An 18,835-nucleotide genomic window follows, 5' to 3' on the forward strand; every position below is an offset into this window, starting at 1 on the left:
CTTTAACCGTCACTCTGACCTTGAACTTATTCCCAACGCTGATGAAGCTGAGCTTCCCCGCCTTCTGTTTGGAGTCCTTGGAGGTGTTGGAGTTCTCAAACAGCTCTCGAACAAATTTGTCTTTTGATTCACAAACTAAGCTTTCCAAGGACATGTGGAGGGCATCATTATTCTTCTCCACAAACCGAATCTGAGAGTGCACACAGACAAATCCATACATGTACAATCACGAAAGACCTTTATACATATTAATAGAGGTCAAACCCAATGCAGGATGTGTCAGTCAGTAAAACGTATGGAACATGTTGTACCAGGACAACACGTGTGTTTTTAATTCACTGTGATAATAATGTTTTTAACTATCTATCATATGCATTAAAAAATGTATAATTGTGAAAAAACCAATAACTCAATAACAAAAATAAATAAAAAATAACAAGCCGCGTGCTTAATATGTCATCTATTTTGCTTCAATGCCTGTTGATTGGCAACTTTCTAAGAGACATTATAGTCAGGTTTCTAACAATTATGGACAATGACACAGTATTTGTAGTTTTGCCTCTCTACACCACCACAGTGGGCTTTAAATCAAACAGTAAGGGTGTGATGAAAGAGCAGACGTTCAGCTTTATTTAAGGGGTGTAACAAAAGCATTGAATAAACTGTTGAGGTCATTTTTATTCAAAGGCCCAAATAGTATATTAATATAATGAATGTTTTAAATCCTTTAGGTATAGAACCCATGAACATCACCAAATACTGTGTTTCCTCCCTTCAGTTGTTCAGACAGGACGTTGCTCTTTACTGCAGCCTCCTTCAGCTGCTTCTTGTTTGTGCATGTTGGTTTGGGGTCAAGCGACTGACTTGGTTACTGAAGAATATCCAATTTCTTTACCTTGAGAAACTATCAGGTTGCTTTTGCAATGATTTGGATCATTATCCATTTGGATTGTGAAGCTCTGGCTGATCTGTTTTATAGCATTTGGCTGAATCTGAGCAGAGAGATTCTTCTATCAACAGTCACATCATTGATAAACAGTAGTAACCTGGTTCCACTGACAGGGTTTAATGCCCATGCCATAACATTGGCTCCAACAAGTATGAAAAATAATGTGCTATGCTTCATATCATTAACCCCTTCATTGCTTATCCATATGTTTCTTTTACCATTATTACAAGTTCATCTTGGTCTCATCTGTCCAGAGAGTTTTTACAAAACTGTGCAGGCTTTTTAGGTGTTTTCTGGGAAAGTCTAATCTAGCTTTCCTGTTCCTGGTTGTAACTAGTGGTTTGCTCCTTGTTCTAAGCCCCTGTCTTTCCATTCATGACATTCATGAATAGATGTGTCTTGATTCTAGACCTTAGTTCCACCGAGCAGCTAACGGAACAAAAGTTCAATACTTGGAATTGTCTCCAGAACTTTTATCTTCACATTTTGCCGTGGAATAACAAGGGAACAGGGCTCCTCTGGCCATAGAAGTGCTTTCCACTGTGGTGGTGTACTGGGGGCAAAATACCAAAAAAATACTTATGAACTTTGTGTAAAAATAGAGGTGAAACATATTTTCATATTGGATCTTGTCAGTACAACTCAGTCCCAATAGCCATACGTGATAATGAGTGTTAAGGATTACTGTTTCATAGCAGACTGCTCCAGCAAAGTGTCTGATGATGAAGCCTTCATCATCCCGGAGAGTCCTGTGAATGGTCAGCTTTGACTTTCTGGGAACCTAAGACAGAGACGATCAAAGTAAATCATATCATGCTAAAACACATATATTGATTTCATATTAAACCCATCCATCATCGTGTCTACAGCAGACTTTTGTTTGTCCACATGACGACTGAGTGCTCAGGGCTTCTTTATCTTCATCATTAGCTATTTAACAGGTGTAACCTGGATCAGATGATTTCACTTTAAATGTGAAATGTCTTTGCAAGTCAAGTTTTTTACAGAGTTTACAGGGCATTAGCTTAGTAAATGAACATCATTAAGAGCCTATGTACACTGCATAGCAGAGTTTAGCTCTTGGATTAAATTCTTCTCTCTATTAATATCTATATCTATATGTCTGAGTAGCAACTCTCCCTAATGTAGTGTGGCTGCAAGCAGCCTCCTCTTATCTAAAGCCTGAACTAGTGTCAAGGCAACATATTTAAAAAGATTTCATGCATGCAGAAATACAGGCGAAGTGACAAACAATAGCAGCAAAGGCAGCGACAGATGGAGGGAGTAAGATTGTGCGTCATTCACATAAGTGTTGTAACAAACAGGAAGAGTAAAAATGATTACAATGACAGTCCTGTCTTTAGTCTAACAAAGAATGAATAATAGGAGAACAAAGGAGAAAAAGCAAAAAAAGAAGGGAAAAGTGAATAACAAAGAGAGAAAGGATAAGGATGAAGTCTGACCGTGAGTCTGAAGTGGTCTTTATGCTTGCTGTGAACAGCCTGTGCAAAGTGTTGGTCACTGGCTTGTGGGAGACGGTTCTCTTCATCCAAAATGTCCAGGATTCCCGTCAGCTTTGCTTCCACTAGATCTGGAAACGTCAAATATTTGTCCATCAGCCACAGCATTGTGACATTAAGTCCAGACAGAATTTTTGTGAATAACAATCCTTTCATTCCTATTGTTCTAAATATTAGCTGACTAAATCTGAAAAATAATTTATGTTAACATCTCAAAGCAAGTGATATCCATTCATCCTTAAAATTTGAAATATTTAAAAACATTTTTAGAAACAACAAAGAGCATTCACGTAGAATAATGTGGAAATCACAAAAGCAATAATGAAACAAGTTGGAAAGAAATCACAAAACATTCTTTTCCTCGATATAGATTTATTGGAAATTTCCACTGCTTATCATATCTGGAATATGAATATTCAGAGCACAAAATGTTCGTCAGGATGCTCATTTAGCCAAATAACTGAATTATTCATCTGACATCCTGCGCTTGGAAAATAATCTAATGGCCAAGGACCTCCGAAAAAAAAAAATTTGCATGAACAAGCACCTGTGCATAAATCCTGAAGATTGATGAGTGAATTAATGGCCAACCCAAACGGTCATTTGCAAGTCATAAATGTTATTCATGGCTGTCAGTTAACCTCACACCTGAATAATCACAGCCTTTGAAATACAAATCAAACTGCTTCACCTTGATACACTGACTACTTCATCCCATTAATTCGAGGATTCATTCGAGGACATAGGCAACGACAACAAGGTGGTGGTGGGGGGTATCATTTCGCTGTATTCTCATAGCACAATAGGGCCGTGAAACCCACAAATACTCATCGCGCTTGCTCCCTTCAGACACAGGGATGTGCCAGCTCCGAGGATAATGAGAAGTCGGTATTTTTGTCCCCCTGACAGGTGTATTTTCACTGCTGTGACGCGAAGCCTAGAGGAATGGCCCAAATTAATGTCATGTGGGTGAGCTGATGTTACACTTGAACTAACCTCGGTACATTTGTGGTGTGTGAGCTCTACAGAGAGTCACAACAATCTCTGTACATTTGCTATTTTGCAGTGCAAGCTCTCAAAGGCGACACTTCATGGTTATGATGCCCCAGAGTGTCAGTCTATCGACCTGTTTTCACTTACAAGAACCATCCAAGGTATGGACAGATACCAGGTAACAAATTAAAGAAAAAAAGCAAAGCAACATAAAGTCTCTGGAGGGATTAAACACCATTCTTCCAAAAGATATTAGCACATTTTGGGTGGTGCTTTTACAAATGCTTCATCACAGGACAAAGTTCCCGTTTGGTCATTTGGAAAAAGCTGAAATCAGCCATTTTATCAGCTTCAGGAGGAGATGTGGTCAAAGCAAAGAAGCTGGCACAGACTCACCTATGCAGTCCTGGTTGTCAACATAATGCACCTCATTCACACCCAGCCCTTCCTTTTGATAGAGCTCTTGCTCCTGTAAAAACATGATCAAATATCAAAAATCAACACTGAAAACAAGACTTACTCTAAAAGTTTGTAAAAGTTAATTCAGATTATTCTGAGTGGCCTTACAATATCCAATATCCATAACAATATCCATCTCCAAAAAAGAAACAAAAACCAAAAACCAAATAGAAACATCAAACCAACAATATGTGATTCAGATAACGAGAAAGAGGCTAAAGCCAGAATTGTGGCACACTAATTGGAGACCTTGGAAGAGAATAACGTTAAGAGATCACAGGAGAGAAACATGCGTTATCGTGTCCCTTGAGAAATTAGTATTCTAATGAATATGAGAGAGATGGGGGTGAAGATAAAAGTGAGAAAACAGAGAAAGAAACAAAAGAAAAGCTTAGCATGCCAACAACTTCCACCTGCCTCATGAAAGAGTCAGTAAGTTTGGCTTTTCAGTGACATGATGTGGCAGGTTTCCCAGGATAAAGAAGTAAACTGCCCCAAAATCAACTCAATTCACCCAGGGCTCACCCACCTCCTTGAGAATACGTTCGTTGAAGAACTGTTGCAGTTTCTCATTGCAGTAATTGATACAGAACTGCTCAAAGCTGTTATGCTCAAAATACTCTAAGAAGAAATAAACAGAAAACACACATTTCAATTATTTAAGAAAATGAAATGTTTTTATGTTAGTGGATGAAATGTTAAAGCCAGTAGAAAAAAGAAATCATACAGTAAATTTAGATCTTTTTCTGTATATTATTACCAAACCCAGCAATGTCCAACACTCCAATAAAGTTGGAGGAGGTCTCGAAGGGGAAGCACTGGTTCACTCGCTTGACCACGTGATCGAAGAGGCGGCTGTACACAGCCTTGGCCAGGGCATCGCGGGCATTGTTTGCTTGCTCCACCTTTAGAGGCACCCTGGAGAGAGACACAAAGTGGGGCATTGACACAGTCCAAAACTGGGACATGCCTGTGTCTTATTAAACCTCCCTCTTTTACTTTTTATAATTAAACCAAAAGTTTTGTTGCGTCGATGTGACACTTTTTGCTACCCAGTATCTTTCCACCTTTTGTTCCAGGTTATTCTTAAAAATGTGGAATTCTGTGCCAAAGACAAGATATTCAAATTAAAATCTGAACCTTGAACTTAAACTTTATTTTTAAATATTTAAAGAGGGGACTGATGACAAAGTGCAGCTCCACAGTGGCTAAGAGTTCAACTCGGCAGTCCCAGCTGGAAAGCAGATGAATTTCAAATAAAAAGGTTTCGCTCTTGCCATATCTTTACCTCTATTTTCTTTTGATATTCAACACACCCAACCCAATCCAAAAAGCCCTTATCCATTACAAACAGTAACAGCAGTAATAGACTGCAGGGAAAACACATGAGATCTTTACAGTTTATCTCAGTGACAGGTGTTTTTATCTGTTGCAGTGTTTCATGCACACCCCAATGCATTCAACGCCCCCTCTGTTATCCTCAGCCTTACAGGGCCAGGGTGGATTTGTCTGAGGCTTAATGACAAAACCAAACCCCCCCCTCTTATCTCCACCTGCTCCCTTGACACCCGGGCTTGTACTGTACTGCAGCCATGCTCCCCTCCCTGCCTCCTCAGATACAGGCTGCATTATTTATGTGGAGAAAATACTTCCAGGCCAGGCCAGCATCTGGCCCTCCTGAAATATTAATTTAGCAAACCTGGCCCCATCACTCCAACACCACATCATCACAAAAATGACACAAGAGCACTGCCAATGCCATATTCTAGTCTGAACATGCTCTATTTAACCCAAAAAAAAAAAAATCACAATAACAAAGCTTGACTAGTTAAAATACTACTATACAAAAAGTATTAATATATATTTGTGCGACTGGTGTACTCAAATAGACAAGGCTGCAACTGACTTAGTTATATTAATTCGATTTTGTTCACTGTCAGGATAAGTAGAGCAAAGCCCATCTTACCACTGCCCGGGTCTTATTTGAATTTTTCCCTGACTACAGATATTTTATCTGTAGTATATTTCTTCAGTCAGTTCAGTGACTTCAGACTGTTTGAAACGACTGTGGCTTCCTAATAAAATGAACTTTGTCTCTAAACAAAACCACTCAAAAAAAGACGATCAAAACTGTGCCGTTCCTCTTACTTGATAACTGTTCCTTTGGCGCCCCCTGCTGTAGTGAGCATCACCCTTGTTGTGAGGCTGACGCGTAGGTCATCCTGATCCAGGCCCAACAAATCAGCACAGTACTGAAGAGAGTCGTTGGACTGATTCTTCAGGACACAGCCACCTGAGACAAATAGCAACACACATAAGCATTAAAAAGGACTTTTTATAGCAAATTGTCGTTCTGTATGTGCAAGACTCTTTTTCTCTACGTCGTTATAATCTGCTAACTGGAATAGTAAGACTCATTTTTCTGAGTTTTCTTTTGGCAACCAAACTCAACCAAATCATACTATAAGAAAGGTGTAAGTAAAATCTAATTTTACAAAATTGTGATGCTGTTCAAAGTGTAAGTAAAAACAAAATGCATCTTACAAGCAAATCTCATAAGACCTCATTTTACTGACAACGGAACATAACAAATGTTTGAATTGAGAAAATCTAGTATTTTAAGAAAAATATTTGCTCATTTTGATATCGATGCCAGCAAAACATCTCAAAAAAGTTGGGACAAGATAACAAAAGGGTTTAAAAAGACAGCTTTCTAAAAGGGAAAAAAAGTTAGAGGTTCATCAATACATGAAAAAACTGCCTACAAATTATGGCACATTTTTGGAATACTTTTCCCACACATAAAATTTCAAAGACTTTAAATATCTCATTATCTGTATCATGAAAAGATTCCGAGAATCTGGAGAAAGCTCTGTGTGTAAGAGACAAGGCTGAAAGTCAACATTGGATGCCTATGATCTTTGAGCCTTCTTGCAGCACTGTATTAAAAAAAACAAAAAACAGGATTCTGTTGTGGAAATCACAGGCTCAGGAACACCATAATTAACTGTCTGTAAATACAGTTCACTGAAAGTGCAGGTTAAAGCTCTATCATGCAAAGAAGAAGGCATATTTGAACACGATCCAGAGACGCTGCCATTTTCTCTGCGTCAAAACTCATGTACAATGAACTGAGGCAAAGTGGAAAACTGTTCTGTGCTCAGACGAATTGAAATGTGAAATTCTTTTTGGAAAATACAGACTCCGCATCTTCAAGTGGACGAGGATTATCCAGCTTGTTATCAAGTTTTAAAGCCTGCATCTTTGATGGAATTAGCAGTCTGCAAACCTGGAAAGATACCATCAATGCTGAAAGGTATATAAAGTTTTAGAGCAACATATGCTCCCATCAAGACATGTTTTTCAGAGGCCTTGCATATTTCAGCAAGACAATGCGAAACCACATAGCAATTCTATTACATCAGCAAGGCTTCATAGTAGAAGAGTCTGGATGCTGAACTGACCCACCTGTAGTCTAGACCTTTCACCAACTAAAAACATTTGATGCATCATTAAATGGAAGAAATAACAGTGAAAACTCTGTTAAACAGCTAGTACCCAATATCAGACAACCAACATCATTCCTATCTCAGCAATATTGCTCCTCTGTTTTCAGACATTTACAGACTGTTGCTAAAAGAAGAGGGGATGCTACACAGTGGTAAACATGGAGCTATACCAACTTTTCTGATATTTGTTGCTTCTATCAAATTCATGTTTTAATGATACAGTAAATAGCAATAAATTAGCAAATCATTCTGTTCTCATTTATATTTTACAGTGTCCTAACTTTTTGGGGAATTTGATTTATAGCAGCACCAAGCATGAATAAGTGTTCTAACAAGGTGTTTGTGTGAGCAAGAACTGTACTGAAGTGAGAGAGAAACTGGGCACCCAGAGGAGTTTGAAAGTACACTCACAGAGATTTTGATTATAGACACAGAATGAGAAAGAACGAGGAAGAAAAATAAATGGAACAAGAGCTCATGTTTACTCGGGTAACAGATGCTCTTTTTCATCACAACTCCAGATTTATCTGTGGTGACACTTTTCTTAAAACTCCATATTGGATTCCATGTGCTAAGATTCAATAAAAAAGTAAATAGATATTGATTTGTTTTGCTCATTACTATGGGCAGCTTATTGAGTTTAATGGCATATTTTGAAATGTAAAAAAATCCTGTGAAGTAGAGAAAACAGAAAAGCAAGGTAAAAATGGACGATGCTGGTCTCAGAAATGACTAACTGCTTCTGAGAAGATAAGCATTAAAAAAAAAAAAAAAAAAAGCTACAGCAAAAGAAAATCCCTACCCCACACAGAAAGTCAAAGTTCTTGAAAATGACTTCATATTATTCTAAATGTTTTGCAAGGTATTGCACAGATAATGTTTATCTAACCCGAAGAGCTGCCTGTTTCCTCAAAATCAATGTTGCCCAGATGCAGGACACCGGCGACAACCCTGAACAGGTCCAGCTTCTCTGTGTCGTTCAGACCAATCTTTTTCATGGCCTCACACATCCTGTTAAAGTCACCGTGGTCATCCAGAAGAGGGTCCTTTAGTGCGCCCGTCTTTACGTGCTGCAAAAGACACGAAAGTTAGAAACCACAAAGTGACAGGAAGTGTTTAAAAAGTCAGCTCAAATCAAGATTTACTCAAGCATCATGATATAATCATTTGTAAATGGTATCTATGTTCTAGAAAATTCATTAACTTGATGTTGTATAATGAGTAAATCTGATTTAGAACTGAACTGGACCCAACAGCTCCCACTAAATAGAAAAGCCACACGTATGAGGTAAAACTGAACAAACGAAAACATTTTACAACAGCAGGTTAAAAGAACCTTCACCAGCAGCACACAGCAAGCAGGAAATCCTTAAAACTAGGGCTGCTCAGCTGTCGTAACAGCTGAATAAAGCAGAAAGGCCAGGAATACAGTGAAATAATCTAATCAGTGAAATAGAACCTATTAGAAATCATCAGGAAACTAAATTGGAGATTAATTATATAGTAATAGTTACTATAACAAGGCGTGTAGAGTTATGCCTAAATATTGAGTCCTGATTATACTTTAATATAAGAAGCACAGGTTGAGTGATGGGAACTGAATCCTTTAATTTTTCATGTTTTATTAAGGTTAATTTTCAAAAAATGAGAACATTCAAAATTAAATCTTAATTGTACTTCTTTGGGTAAAACAAATACTCTAATTATGCTCCACTGCACTGTATAACTGGCAGAAGTTGATTCTTTTTATATTTCTATTTAAACACCATCTGCACCAAAGCAAATCCAAACCAGGCATGCACACGCAAAGAAGAGGAAGCAAGCGCTCATGTTTCCTGTTTGAACTACAAACAGCAGCATGTAAAACCAGAGAGTGTCAGTCTTCAGTTTAGGAAACTCATAGGAAAAGAGCAGGAAGCACAGAAAGTAACACACAGAAAGAAACATCACCTTATTGTCCTATATATAACAAAAATGTGGTGGGAACAAACAAATACACAATTATTTAATTAGCAGCACACATTTACTAGTGATGCACACTTTTCCTTACATCCACAGAGCTCACTTGCCTTTCATCATTAAATAAGTAAAAATTTAGTGAGAAAAAAACATCTGCAAGCATATAAACAAACACACCTATGACATTTAGTGCTAGTTTGACTTATGAATCATTCAAGCATTAAAATCATTCAACATTAGTTTAAACCCAAGGGATGAACTAATGTTGCGACTACATATAAGGTGCAAAGAACCTATTTTAAATCATAAATTTAAATAATTTGTTACTAGTAGGCTGTTGCAAGAACATAGTTTGCTAACATCAAGTAACTATCATTTAAAACCAAAGCATACATGTTCTCATTAAGCTTTTCTTCATGACTCTTTCATTTTGAATGAAATTTTCGTAGAAGATATTTATAAAAAAAACAAGAAGTAAAATGAACATAATAATTAGTCCCTAAGGGACCAACTTCTAATCGTTCCATATTAATTAGACGTCTTCTGAACAATGCATTATTTTTTTGTGTTATTTATAATTTGCTAAATTCACATATCTTGGCATAAAATATTGGTATCAACCAGTTCCTGCATATCAACTCAGTTTGGCAATATACTTTCTTAGCTACAATCTGGGATTTGTTTTGAACTTTCCTCACTGTTGGGAACGTAAAAATATCTATTTTTCATTCTGCATAAGAAAGAACTCTAAAGTGTTCTTTGTTTCTTCTTACAAAGGTAATTTAAGTGTTAAAACAGAATTCAGATTAATACCCAACGTTTAATTATTATTTCATAATTTGGGCCAGAAGGATTAAGTCAGGACACGACATTACCTCAGGACTCTTACGATTCTGCATGATTTGTTTGTCGGAGTCCTTACTGGCAAAATATCTGGTGCATCCTCGGTTCAGGTACTGCAACAGAGAAAAAAAAAACACTTAGAAACATTTTAATATGTTTAGTATTTTAATAAATTCAATTTATTCATGGTGGCAAATCTACTGAGGATGTTTATATTGATTTTCATCACTGAAAAAATCTACTCTGCTGTCTCCAAATATTGCTCCACAGCTGACTAGTAGTGGATTGCATGAAGTAATTGCCTCTGTTGATGTGGGTGTCGCCTCAGGGACTTGATACGATGATAAACATCTGAGGGAACAGCTTGAAATGCTTGTTGTTCTGTTAACCATTGTTTTGTAGAGTATTTAGAGGAAAGTAAAAGCCATGGTAAACACTTTAATACTCTCTCTCTCCCCTACTGAGCTGATAATTGCATCCTAAAGAGCCAAAATTCAATTGTGAACTATTATGTTACTGAAGGGCTTTTGATCACACTTGGGAGGATGTCTTGGATTTAAGACATTGCTAAAAAAAACCTCATGTGACATCTAGTGGGCCTCCACAGAAATGCTAACCAATAGAAAAATACCAAAAAGATGTTTGTAGTGTCAATATAGCTAATTAATAATAATAAAAAAAACTTCTTTCAGTTGGCAGTTGGCAAATTAATAAAAACCTCTGCACCCACTGACCCTGAAACTATCTGGAGAGTCAAGGTGTAATTTCTTCTTTAGGTCTTCAGATGCTCCCGCACAAAGTCTGTAGAAGATGTGGTAGTTCCTCTCTTCATTACTTTGCATGCAAATCCTTGACTTCTCCAACAAGTAATGTGAGACGAATCCACCCACAACTGCATTCTGGTAGCACAAGGGAAAAAATCAAGTCTTCAGTGCAAATTTTAAAACTGATGAAACACAAACAAACAGAACAAACTAGAGCTTAATCTGTTTACATTGCTTACCTTGCTGTTGAAGTGGATTTCTACAAACTTCCCAAAGCGACTGCTGTTATTGTTTCGGACTGTTTTTGCATTTCCAAAGGCCTCAAGAAGGGGATTTGCTGACATTTGCAAAAAAAATACACTCAAGATCACCTTCTCTATTAAAACTTTAATACATTACGAATAAGTGTTGAATTCTTTTAATATAGTACCTTCAACAATTCTCTCATCAATGTCTTGACCGCTTCCATATGATGTGGTCAGATATCTGAAAAGTTTAAAATCCATTAAAAATAAAAGTCAGATTAAGATTTAAAGCAGCAGCTCTCCCTTTAAAACTGCTGGTAAAACGTTCTAGAATCCATCAACATTAAATGGGAACTTGATAGTTAATTAAACTTTAGATAGTTCTATGTTAAATAGTGAAATTATAATTTATTAATACAATAGGCTTTTTAACATTATCTGCATGGTTTTTGATTTCGAAGATATTACCAATGGCTCTCTTTGAATTCAATACAGGAGCAATTGGGAGTGTGAACAGGTTTGAACTAAAGTCATTCTTCATATTCGCATGAATTAGAAAGGAAAAGATCAAATGTGAAGGAAAAACAGGGGCTAGAATGTAAAATAATTCATACGGACTCTTACCTGAGAACAAATTTGGTGTTTTCAGTCTTTCCTGCACCAGATTCACCTGAAACTATGATGGACTGGCTCATCTTCAAAACCTTCATGTCCCTGTAGGCTTTGTCCGCTAAAATAAAACATAACACCAAACACACAAAAATAAAATAAGTAGTAATGTAATGGCAAAATCAGGGCATGATGACGGACAATCTTTTAAAGTGCAGCTTTTAAGCTTAAAAGAATCATGTAACAAAAGTTACTTCCAAAAGACGGCAAGTTTGAATACACTTCATGATTATAATACATTATACATGTGCATTTCAGTTACTTATATATTGAACCCCCCTTTTTAACACTGAGCATGTGTGAGCTCTCACCTATAGCATAGACATGAGGTGGCAGGGTGCCCAGTGACTTCCCTTGGTATGACTTGATGGCATCTGGGCTGTACAGTTTTGGAATGTCAAAGTATGGATTAACAGCTATCAAGATATTTGCCACATACGTCTGTGGAAGAAATAAATAAAAGCATGATTAGGGTCTCTGCATTTGAGTGAATTGCTAGATATTACAAATAAATATGTTTTAATAATCAATTAAAGGAAGAAGAAGTGAAAAACACCCCACTGAAGGCTGCTGAGATAATCCATTCTAATTTTCTCATCTACCAGCTGTCCCTTATTATCTAAGTGAGTGACTGAAGTCAGAACTGGGATTGCCAGTCTGACCATGACTACTAGCTTCCCTTCACTCTTTACAAGCTGGTACTTTTCCCCACTGGGAAACAAGAAAATTGATCCTTTGTTTTTTTACACTCAACCCTGTTACTCTATCTCCTCATGATGAAGCATATGCCGCATAAAGGACAGGCGTATTATTACTTGTGCTAAGGCAGCTTAGTGTGGATGGTAATAACAACATACATAGATGTGGTCTTTACTGTACCGCACTCTAACATTGTTGAGGAGAGTGGCTTCATTCAAGTACATTAAGGAACCTGCAAACAGACGGGTTACACATAATTAACATTTTATCGTTAACAATATGTTGAACAAATATTGTTTGTGTGAAGACTCACAGTTGTCATCTACATGCTTGTTGACATCATCCTCAGCAGGGAAGACTTGGTTCATCGGAGCGAGAAAAGTCTAAAACGTGAACAGTTTCACTTTTACATTTACATAATATCATTTCCAGGATAGACAGGTGTGCTACATGTGGCGCTGTCTTTGCTTTTTCCGACCAACATTATACACATTATACACTATACACAGTTTACAGAGCTTATGACACAAAACAAATGTTTATTAGCATTCTCAAGCATCATAAACAGTTAAGCAAGAGTGAATAAACATGAAAAGTTTACCATGCTTAAAGATCACAGTAACGATGTTCAGTGTGACATGTTCCCAGGCTAAATTAGTTACTGATATTCTCACTCTATTGCTTATGAGTCTGAGTTCATGGAAATAAACTCAATGGAACAAGTCGGCTGTGAGAGAAACAAGGAGAGACATGGCAGGATAATGAATAATTTGGTGGGAGAGAACAGGATCTGAACACCTGACTGAGTAAGTGGGTGGGTTACAGTTGGTAGGGATGGTGGTAAGGTTATTTGCTGATCTTGCAGTAACCAGACAACTTGGCACCATCATTCAGTGATGCAAGAACGACACTGACATCAACAGTGAGTTGCTATATACAGTATATATTAAAAGTATCTGTTTCTTTTATATATATTTAATGTTTGCTACACACTGACTATAAACAACTGCTTATCTGTGTGAGACTGATCCATCTTGTGCTTTGACGCATGGTTTCTTGCCAAAAACTGACTGGAAGCGTAACGAGAATAGGCTTTGTGTGCCCGCTAACAGGTCTTGGCACAAACTGGTCGTCCACAATAACAATCATGCGAGAAATGTCCAACTAGTAAACTGACAGAGGAAAGCAGGCAGCCAGACCGAGAGTCTTGCAGAAAGCTGAGGCACTAATGAGTTCAACAGAGCACTGAAAAAAACACTCAACTGCCCTTTCATTTGAATGGGAGTTTAAGCTTTGTAAGAAGGCATAAACTGATTATTATCATACAAAGTTTTGACCATCTAGTCAACAATATTTTTTAGCTAATGTTATTGCCTCCAATGGCAATATAATCAGTGCAGGACATGGACATAATCTGATGCAACTGCAATATCCAGAGCCTCAGGACACTTCTAATGCAATCGGGGCCTTGTAATCGGAAGGTTGCCGGTTCGAGCCCCGGCTTGGACAGTCTCGGTCGTTGTGTCCTTGGGCAAGACACTTCAACCGTTGCCTACTGGTGGTGGTCAGAGGGCCCGGTGGCGCCAGTGTCCGGCAGCCTCGCCTCTGTCAGTGCGCCCCAGGGTGGCTGTGGCTACAATGTAGCTTGCCATCACCAGTGTGTGAATGGGTGGATGCCATTTACCATTTTAAACATTTTTTGTATCTTTAGCATGTGAAATTAACATGTTTTATCTCAAGAAAATAAAAATACAAATAAATTCTCAATGTAGATTCTTATATGCCATAGATGCACACCAATGCATATAATGTTTTCCCTGTACAACCACCATGCATAATAGCTGATATTACATGAACTCTAACATTGATGATCACTACATTTCATAGTAAAGTTATAAAGGAATGATGGTTGAATTTAGCTAATTTTGGGTCTTGGGGTTATGTATGATGACAGTCAGACTGTCACGGCGTGAGCATAGGACACAGAACAGAGCTAACATTATAGTTCATAATAACGCTTTTATTTTTGCAAATATGCAAATTATCTTGAGGGCGCTTGTTGACTAACTTGTTACCTTGCCACGATATCTGCGGTTTGACAGACATTTGCCTGCCACAACAAACTATGTTTTATAGCATGACTTCGCTATCCAGTACCTGAAAACAAAGGCAAAAGCAGCTGCTACTGCACAGGTCTGTTGTAAGCAGTAGAGGCCTGCTTGCTGGGGATACATGATGGCTCAGGTGTAACAGGTGGCCTTTACCTCCTAATGAGCAGCTCTCCCTCCTGGCAACACTATCAGCACACCTGCTGCTGCCCTTTATTTATTCATGTCTCTGTACATGTGGTCTCTCATGTTTCTCACATTGTACACATTGTTGTGCTAACGCCTTTCTACCTGAAATCACGCTTAATAAAATTATTGAACGTTTTATTCAACACACTACTTTCAAATTCCTAATAAAAATAGTCATTTGGAATAATTTTTTATATTAAAAGTAATGTTGTGTGCGCGTGTGTGTGTGTACACGTGTGTTTTACTTTACTTGTGTGATAACCCACCTTGCCCTTTTGGTTCAGCGGTTCTATGGTGAGTGTGTCGGCTCCTATGTCAGTGATCGTGCCCAGCTGGAACCCGTCAGTGGGGTGGGGCGCCCACACTGGCTTCCCATCCTCCATGATTTACCTCCAGTCAGCACAGGCACACAACTCTGCAAAAGGGAGAGACAAAAAGAGGAACACAGACGTAAATTAAAATAAATATGTAAAGCACTGTTTTGCATTTTACTTTAAGCAAACAGAGTCTGCTTCTAGGTTTATGGCCACTTACTATGTATTACACCTAGTCTCCACAACTGCAAAACGGAAGTTGATATCACTATCGTAAATTTGACGTCAGAACTTCAATCGCCTGTGAGGGCAGCTTCTCAGAACCGCCACCACATTTTTGTTTACCATCTATTCTGTATTTGCATGGTATTTGCCAAAGTCTTCATTACACCCTGCAGCTTGTAAAAAGCCTTGGGAACTATAACATTTTTCTATTACTTCACACTTGAAGACAATATTAAAGTAGCCAGCAACTAGGCCTACCAACTATGGTGAAATCTCACCTAAATAGAAATAAATAAATACAAGAATTCATGATCAAACTGATCTGCTATATCTGATCTCTACCTATTTGCATTGCATGACTGGGATCTGACAATTTGATGGTGCTTGCTGGTCCTTTGAGAGAGGATTTCTAAGGAGTTGTCTGCTGCAATCTTAGTGAAGACAACACTCCCCCGAATGACCCCACAAATCTGACAAGAGAAACAATCCACTTTGCAAGTGTGCTGCTAGGGTTCAGTGGTACGCCAAGTTAAGAAGCTAAATATGGTACGCTACAACCACTGGTTAATGGTTTGTGAGGTATAAAATACAGTATTTAATTTTTCTATTTATTGGTTATTTTAAACACTGTTAGTTTTACCAAATGCACAGCTTTATGAGTGAGGCTGAGTAAGGTAATTTTGTAATTCTTTAAAGATTCATATGATCACTGAGTGGATAACATGTGTCTGAATCTGTCAAGTAAAGTTTCTTTTTAGTTGTAGGATTAACTAACCTGGTCAGTACGTTTATGTCTGGGAAGTGCATGAGGTTGATTTCTAAACACAACTACACTGGTTGAGGAAACACACATGGCTAAACTGCTAAGGCCATTAAAATACACATACATCCACTGTCTGGCTATGTATAATAAAGTGCATATTCTACATTTTTAAACAATCTGCTGCCACAGATAATGAAAGGCATTGAAGAAAAAGACATGCTGTTATCTCAGTTTATTGTTATGTGGCCTATCTATTTATATTTATAGAGGAATACTAAACTTTCAACAGTAGATGTCTTTGTCCAAAGTAGGCGCTCAGACCAGCAAAGGAAAGAGTTCATATATCAAAGGATAAATGTTCCATCAAACTCCTAAATGTAACCATCGGAATTCATAACAGCAAAGACTCTGCACCATTAAAGTCAGGTAGCAGGTCAGGTACTAGGATGGGTAGATAGATCTATCTTAGTGTCCTAGTTGTATCTTAAATATCTATCTCAATAGATAAATTGATAGATAGATAGAAAATCACATTCTAACATAAGCAGAAGAAAAACGCACAATGACATTCCCGGTCTATTATCTCTAACCTTCAAGTGTGAGATCAAGGCTAGAGGGAATCCTAAAGATTGTTTTTGTTAGATAACTGATAACCACATAACTATCCCACAGTTCCTTTCAAGTTAATTTACAGTTTGTTCACACATAAATTCACAGTTTGTTCACAAATGAAATTCAGTCACTTGAATGGTTCATGAACACGGAAAGCTTAAATGGCTACACGCATTTTGCTATAGCGGAAAGACTTTGCATACTGGAAAACCACAATAAAATGAACCGTACTTTGCCAGAACATTCTATAAGCCAAGTTCCATTCATTATAAAGGGCGTTATATTGGGCTCTTTTAGAAGAGCCCTCCAAACTGTCTGCATCCTTGGCTGCATACAACAAAACTGAGACCAGCCCCTCATGAGTAACTTTGACTCTGCAGCCTCAAATCCTCTTAGTATCTGACCCTAATCCAGACAGAGAGGTGAGACGCCTGAAGTGAGATGTAAACCTCACAAATAAAAGTCAGTGAGCAGGTTTGAGACAATGCAAATCAGAAGGGTGTCACATATCCAGTGAAACAGAGAGCCAGAAAGTACGGAGAGGAGGAAATATGAAAACACACACACAAATATATATACACTCCCACACAAATGAACACTGCTTGAGAGTCAAAGCAGTACGCGGTGAAACACCCCTCGTGTTTCCTGCCTCCTGTTTCCGGTTCTCTCTCAGGGAAGGGAGGCATGGAAAAAGCATTGGACGATGGCTACAGAGCAACAGGATGAAAGATGCACACACAACACAGGGTACACTTTCAGAAGTGCATGCCAAGAAAGCATTTAGTTTAAGTGGTGTGCCTACATTTGAATGAAAAGTGACATGTCAGAGAAAGAAATTGTAAAATAAAATAAATAAATACATAAGAATAAAGAATCCTGGTTTACGTTTGTTAATCCCGTGAGGACACTTTAAACGCATCACGGCTAAATTATGTACAGGAGAAATATCTAGGACAGAATTTCCTGATAGCAATCAAGCAGAAACGAGATGTGGGCTAAACTGTCGGCTGTTGTGATTACTGGAGACAACCTTAAAATGAGGTTTTCATAATTACGATTAACCCCAAATAACTTTTTCAAAGAAACTTATGGAACTAAGCACGACTACTGCACCAAGACACCAAACAGTACACCAGTGGAAGTAAGTCAAAAGTACAGGTTTAAACAGAAGCCCACAGAAAACTCAGTTCCCAAATTGCTCTTAAATCAGACAAAGTACTTCAAAATACTTGTAACGTTAGCTATTTGGAATAAAATTTTAAAAAGCTTAACAGGTAGACAAAAAAACAACCACACACTTACAAGTGAAATCCTTCAAGCAGTTGAATTTACGTTCACGGTGACAGTAAGACGTTTTATGCTCCTCATTCGGTTGTATGTGTGCAGCACTGGTCCAGCTTTCCAGCTTTGTCGGTGTTTCTTCCTGCAGCAGGACGGATGAGGTAGCAGCGGGCTGTCTGGGTGACAGGCTACGCTCGAGCTCCGGTGAACACCGGTGACGTCACCCTCACCGCGAAAGGTGCGTTAAAGTGTCCCTCGTAAGATCCTGTGACGTTTTTATTTTTGGCTTATGGTTTATACTGATAACTAAACATTAAAAAGCCACTCATATTGTAAAAATCTAAACAAAAACAGCTCAGGTCGGCGATCGTGAGTGTGAATAATTTCAGTTATATCACTTAATACTTTTTATATTCGAATTGTTTTCCATCAATGTATTAATGCATGTGAATCTCATTAAAAAATTCTTCCGTATAAACAATCACAAGAATCACAAGAATTTTAAATATGCAATGTTTGAGTGTCTGAATGTAGGTATTTTATTTCACTAATTGATGGGCTATTTGTTTGGTCTGTCATCCTTATAAAAATAACAGAGGATTAGCAGAGAGCACGTGGCTGCGAAGAAAAGACTGCAAATGTTGCCTCGAGCTTCATGAATATTTGAGTGGCAGGTAATCTGAAACTTTTGGGGGGATTTTTGAAGGAGACATCCAATCCACAACTGAAACACA

The 18,835-nt window shown here is 37.9% G+C and overlaps 1 protein-coding gene across 1 annotated transcript in view; it reads right to left on the reverse strand.

Moving 5' to 3' along the window:
- The window catches only part of myo6b (myosin VIb), a 39,423-nt gene extending 21,148 nt beyond the window's left edge, over positions 1-18,275 (reverse strand). The window contains exons 1-18 of the mRNA XM_085441334.1: positions 18,123-18,275; positions 15,173-15,321; positions 12,923-12,992; positions 12,768-12,841; positions 12,222-12,351; positions 11,866-11,971; positions 11,427-11,482; positions 11,236-11,333; positions 10,967-11,131; positions 10,265-10,345; positions 8,320-8,500; positions 6,070-6,214; positions 4,682-4,839; positions 4,451-4,542; positions 3,859-3,931; positions 2,413-2,540; positions 1,635-1,730; positions 20-190 (exon numbers count right to left, since the gene is read on the reverse strand). Coding sequence (XP_085297460.1) covers positions 20-190; positions 1,635-1,730; positions 2,413-2,540; positions 3,859-3,931; positions 4,451-4,542; positions 4,682-4,839; positions 6,070-6,214; positions 8,320-8,500; positions 10,265-10,345; positions 10,967-11,131; positions 11,236-11,333; positions 11,427-11,482; positions 11,866-11,971; positions 12,222-12,351; positions 12,768-12,841; positions 12,923-12,992; positions 15,173-15,289 — 1,941 coding nt within the window. The 5' untranslated portion in view covers positions 15,290-15,321; positions 18,123-18,275. The remainder of the gene's footprint in view (positions 1-19; positions 191-1,634; positions 1,731-2,412; positions 2,541-3,858; positions 3,932-4,450; positions 4,543-4,681; positions 4,840-6,069; positions 6,215-8,319; positions 8,501-10,264; positions 10,346-10,966; positions 11,132-11,235; positions 11,334-11,426; positions 11,483-11,865; positions 11,972-12,221; positions 12,352-12,767; positions 12,842-12,922; positions 12,993-15,172; positions 15,322-18,122) is intronic.
- Between the last annotated feature and the right edge of the window lie 560 nt (positions 18,276-18,835).

Source organism: Copadichromis virginalis, linkage group LG19 (genome assembly GCF_057382275.1).
Source record: "Copadichromis virginalis isolate Kocher_CV1m ecotype Utaka linkage group LG19, C_Virginalis_male_GT1.1, whole genome shotgun sequence".
Taxonomy (NCBI): domain Eukaryota; kingdom Metazoa; phylum Chordata; class Actinopteri; order Cichliformes; family Cichlidae; genus Copadichromis; species Copadichromis virginalis.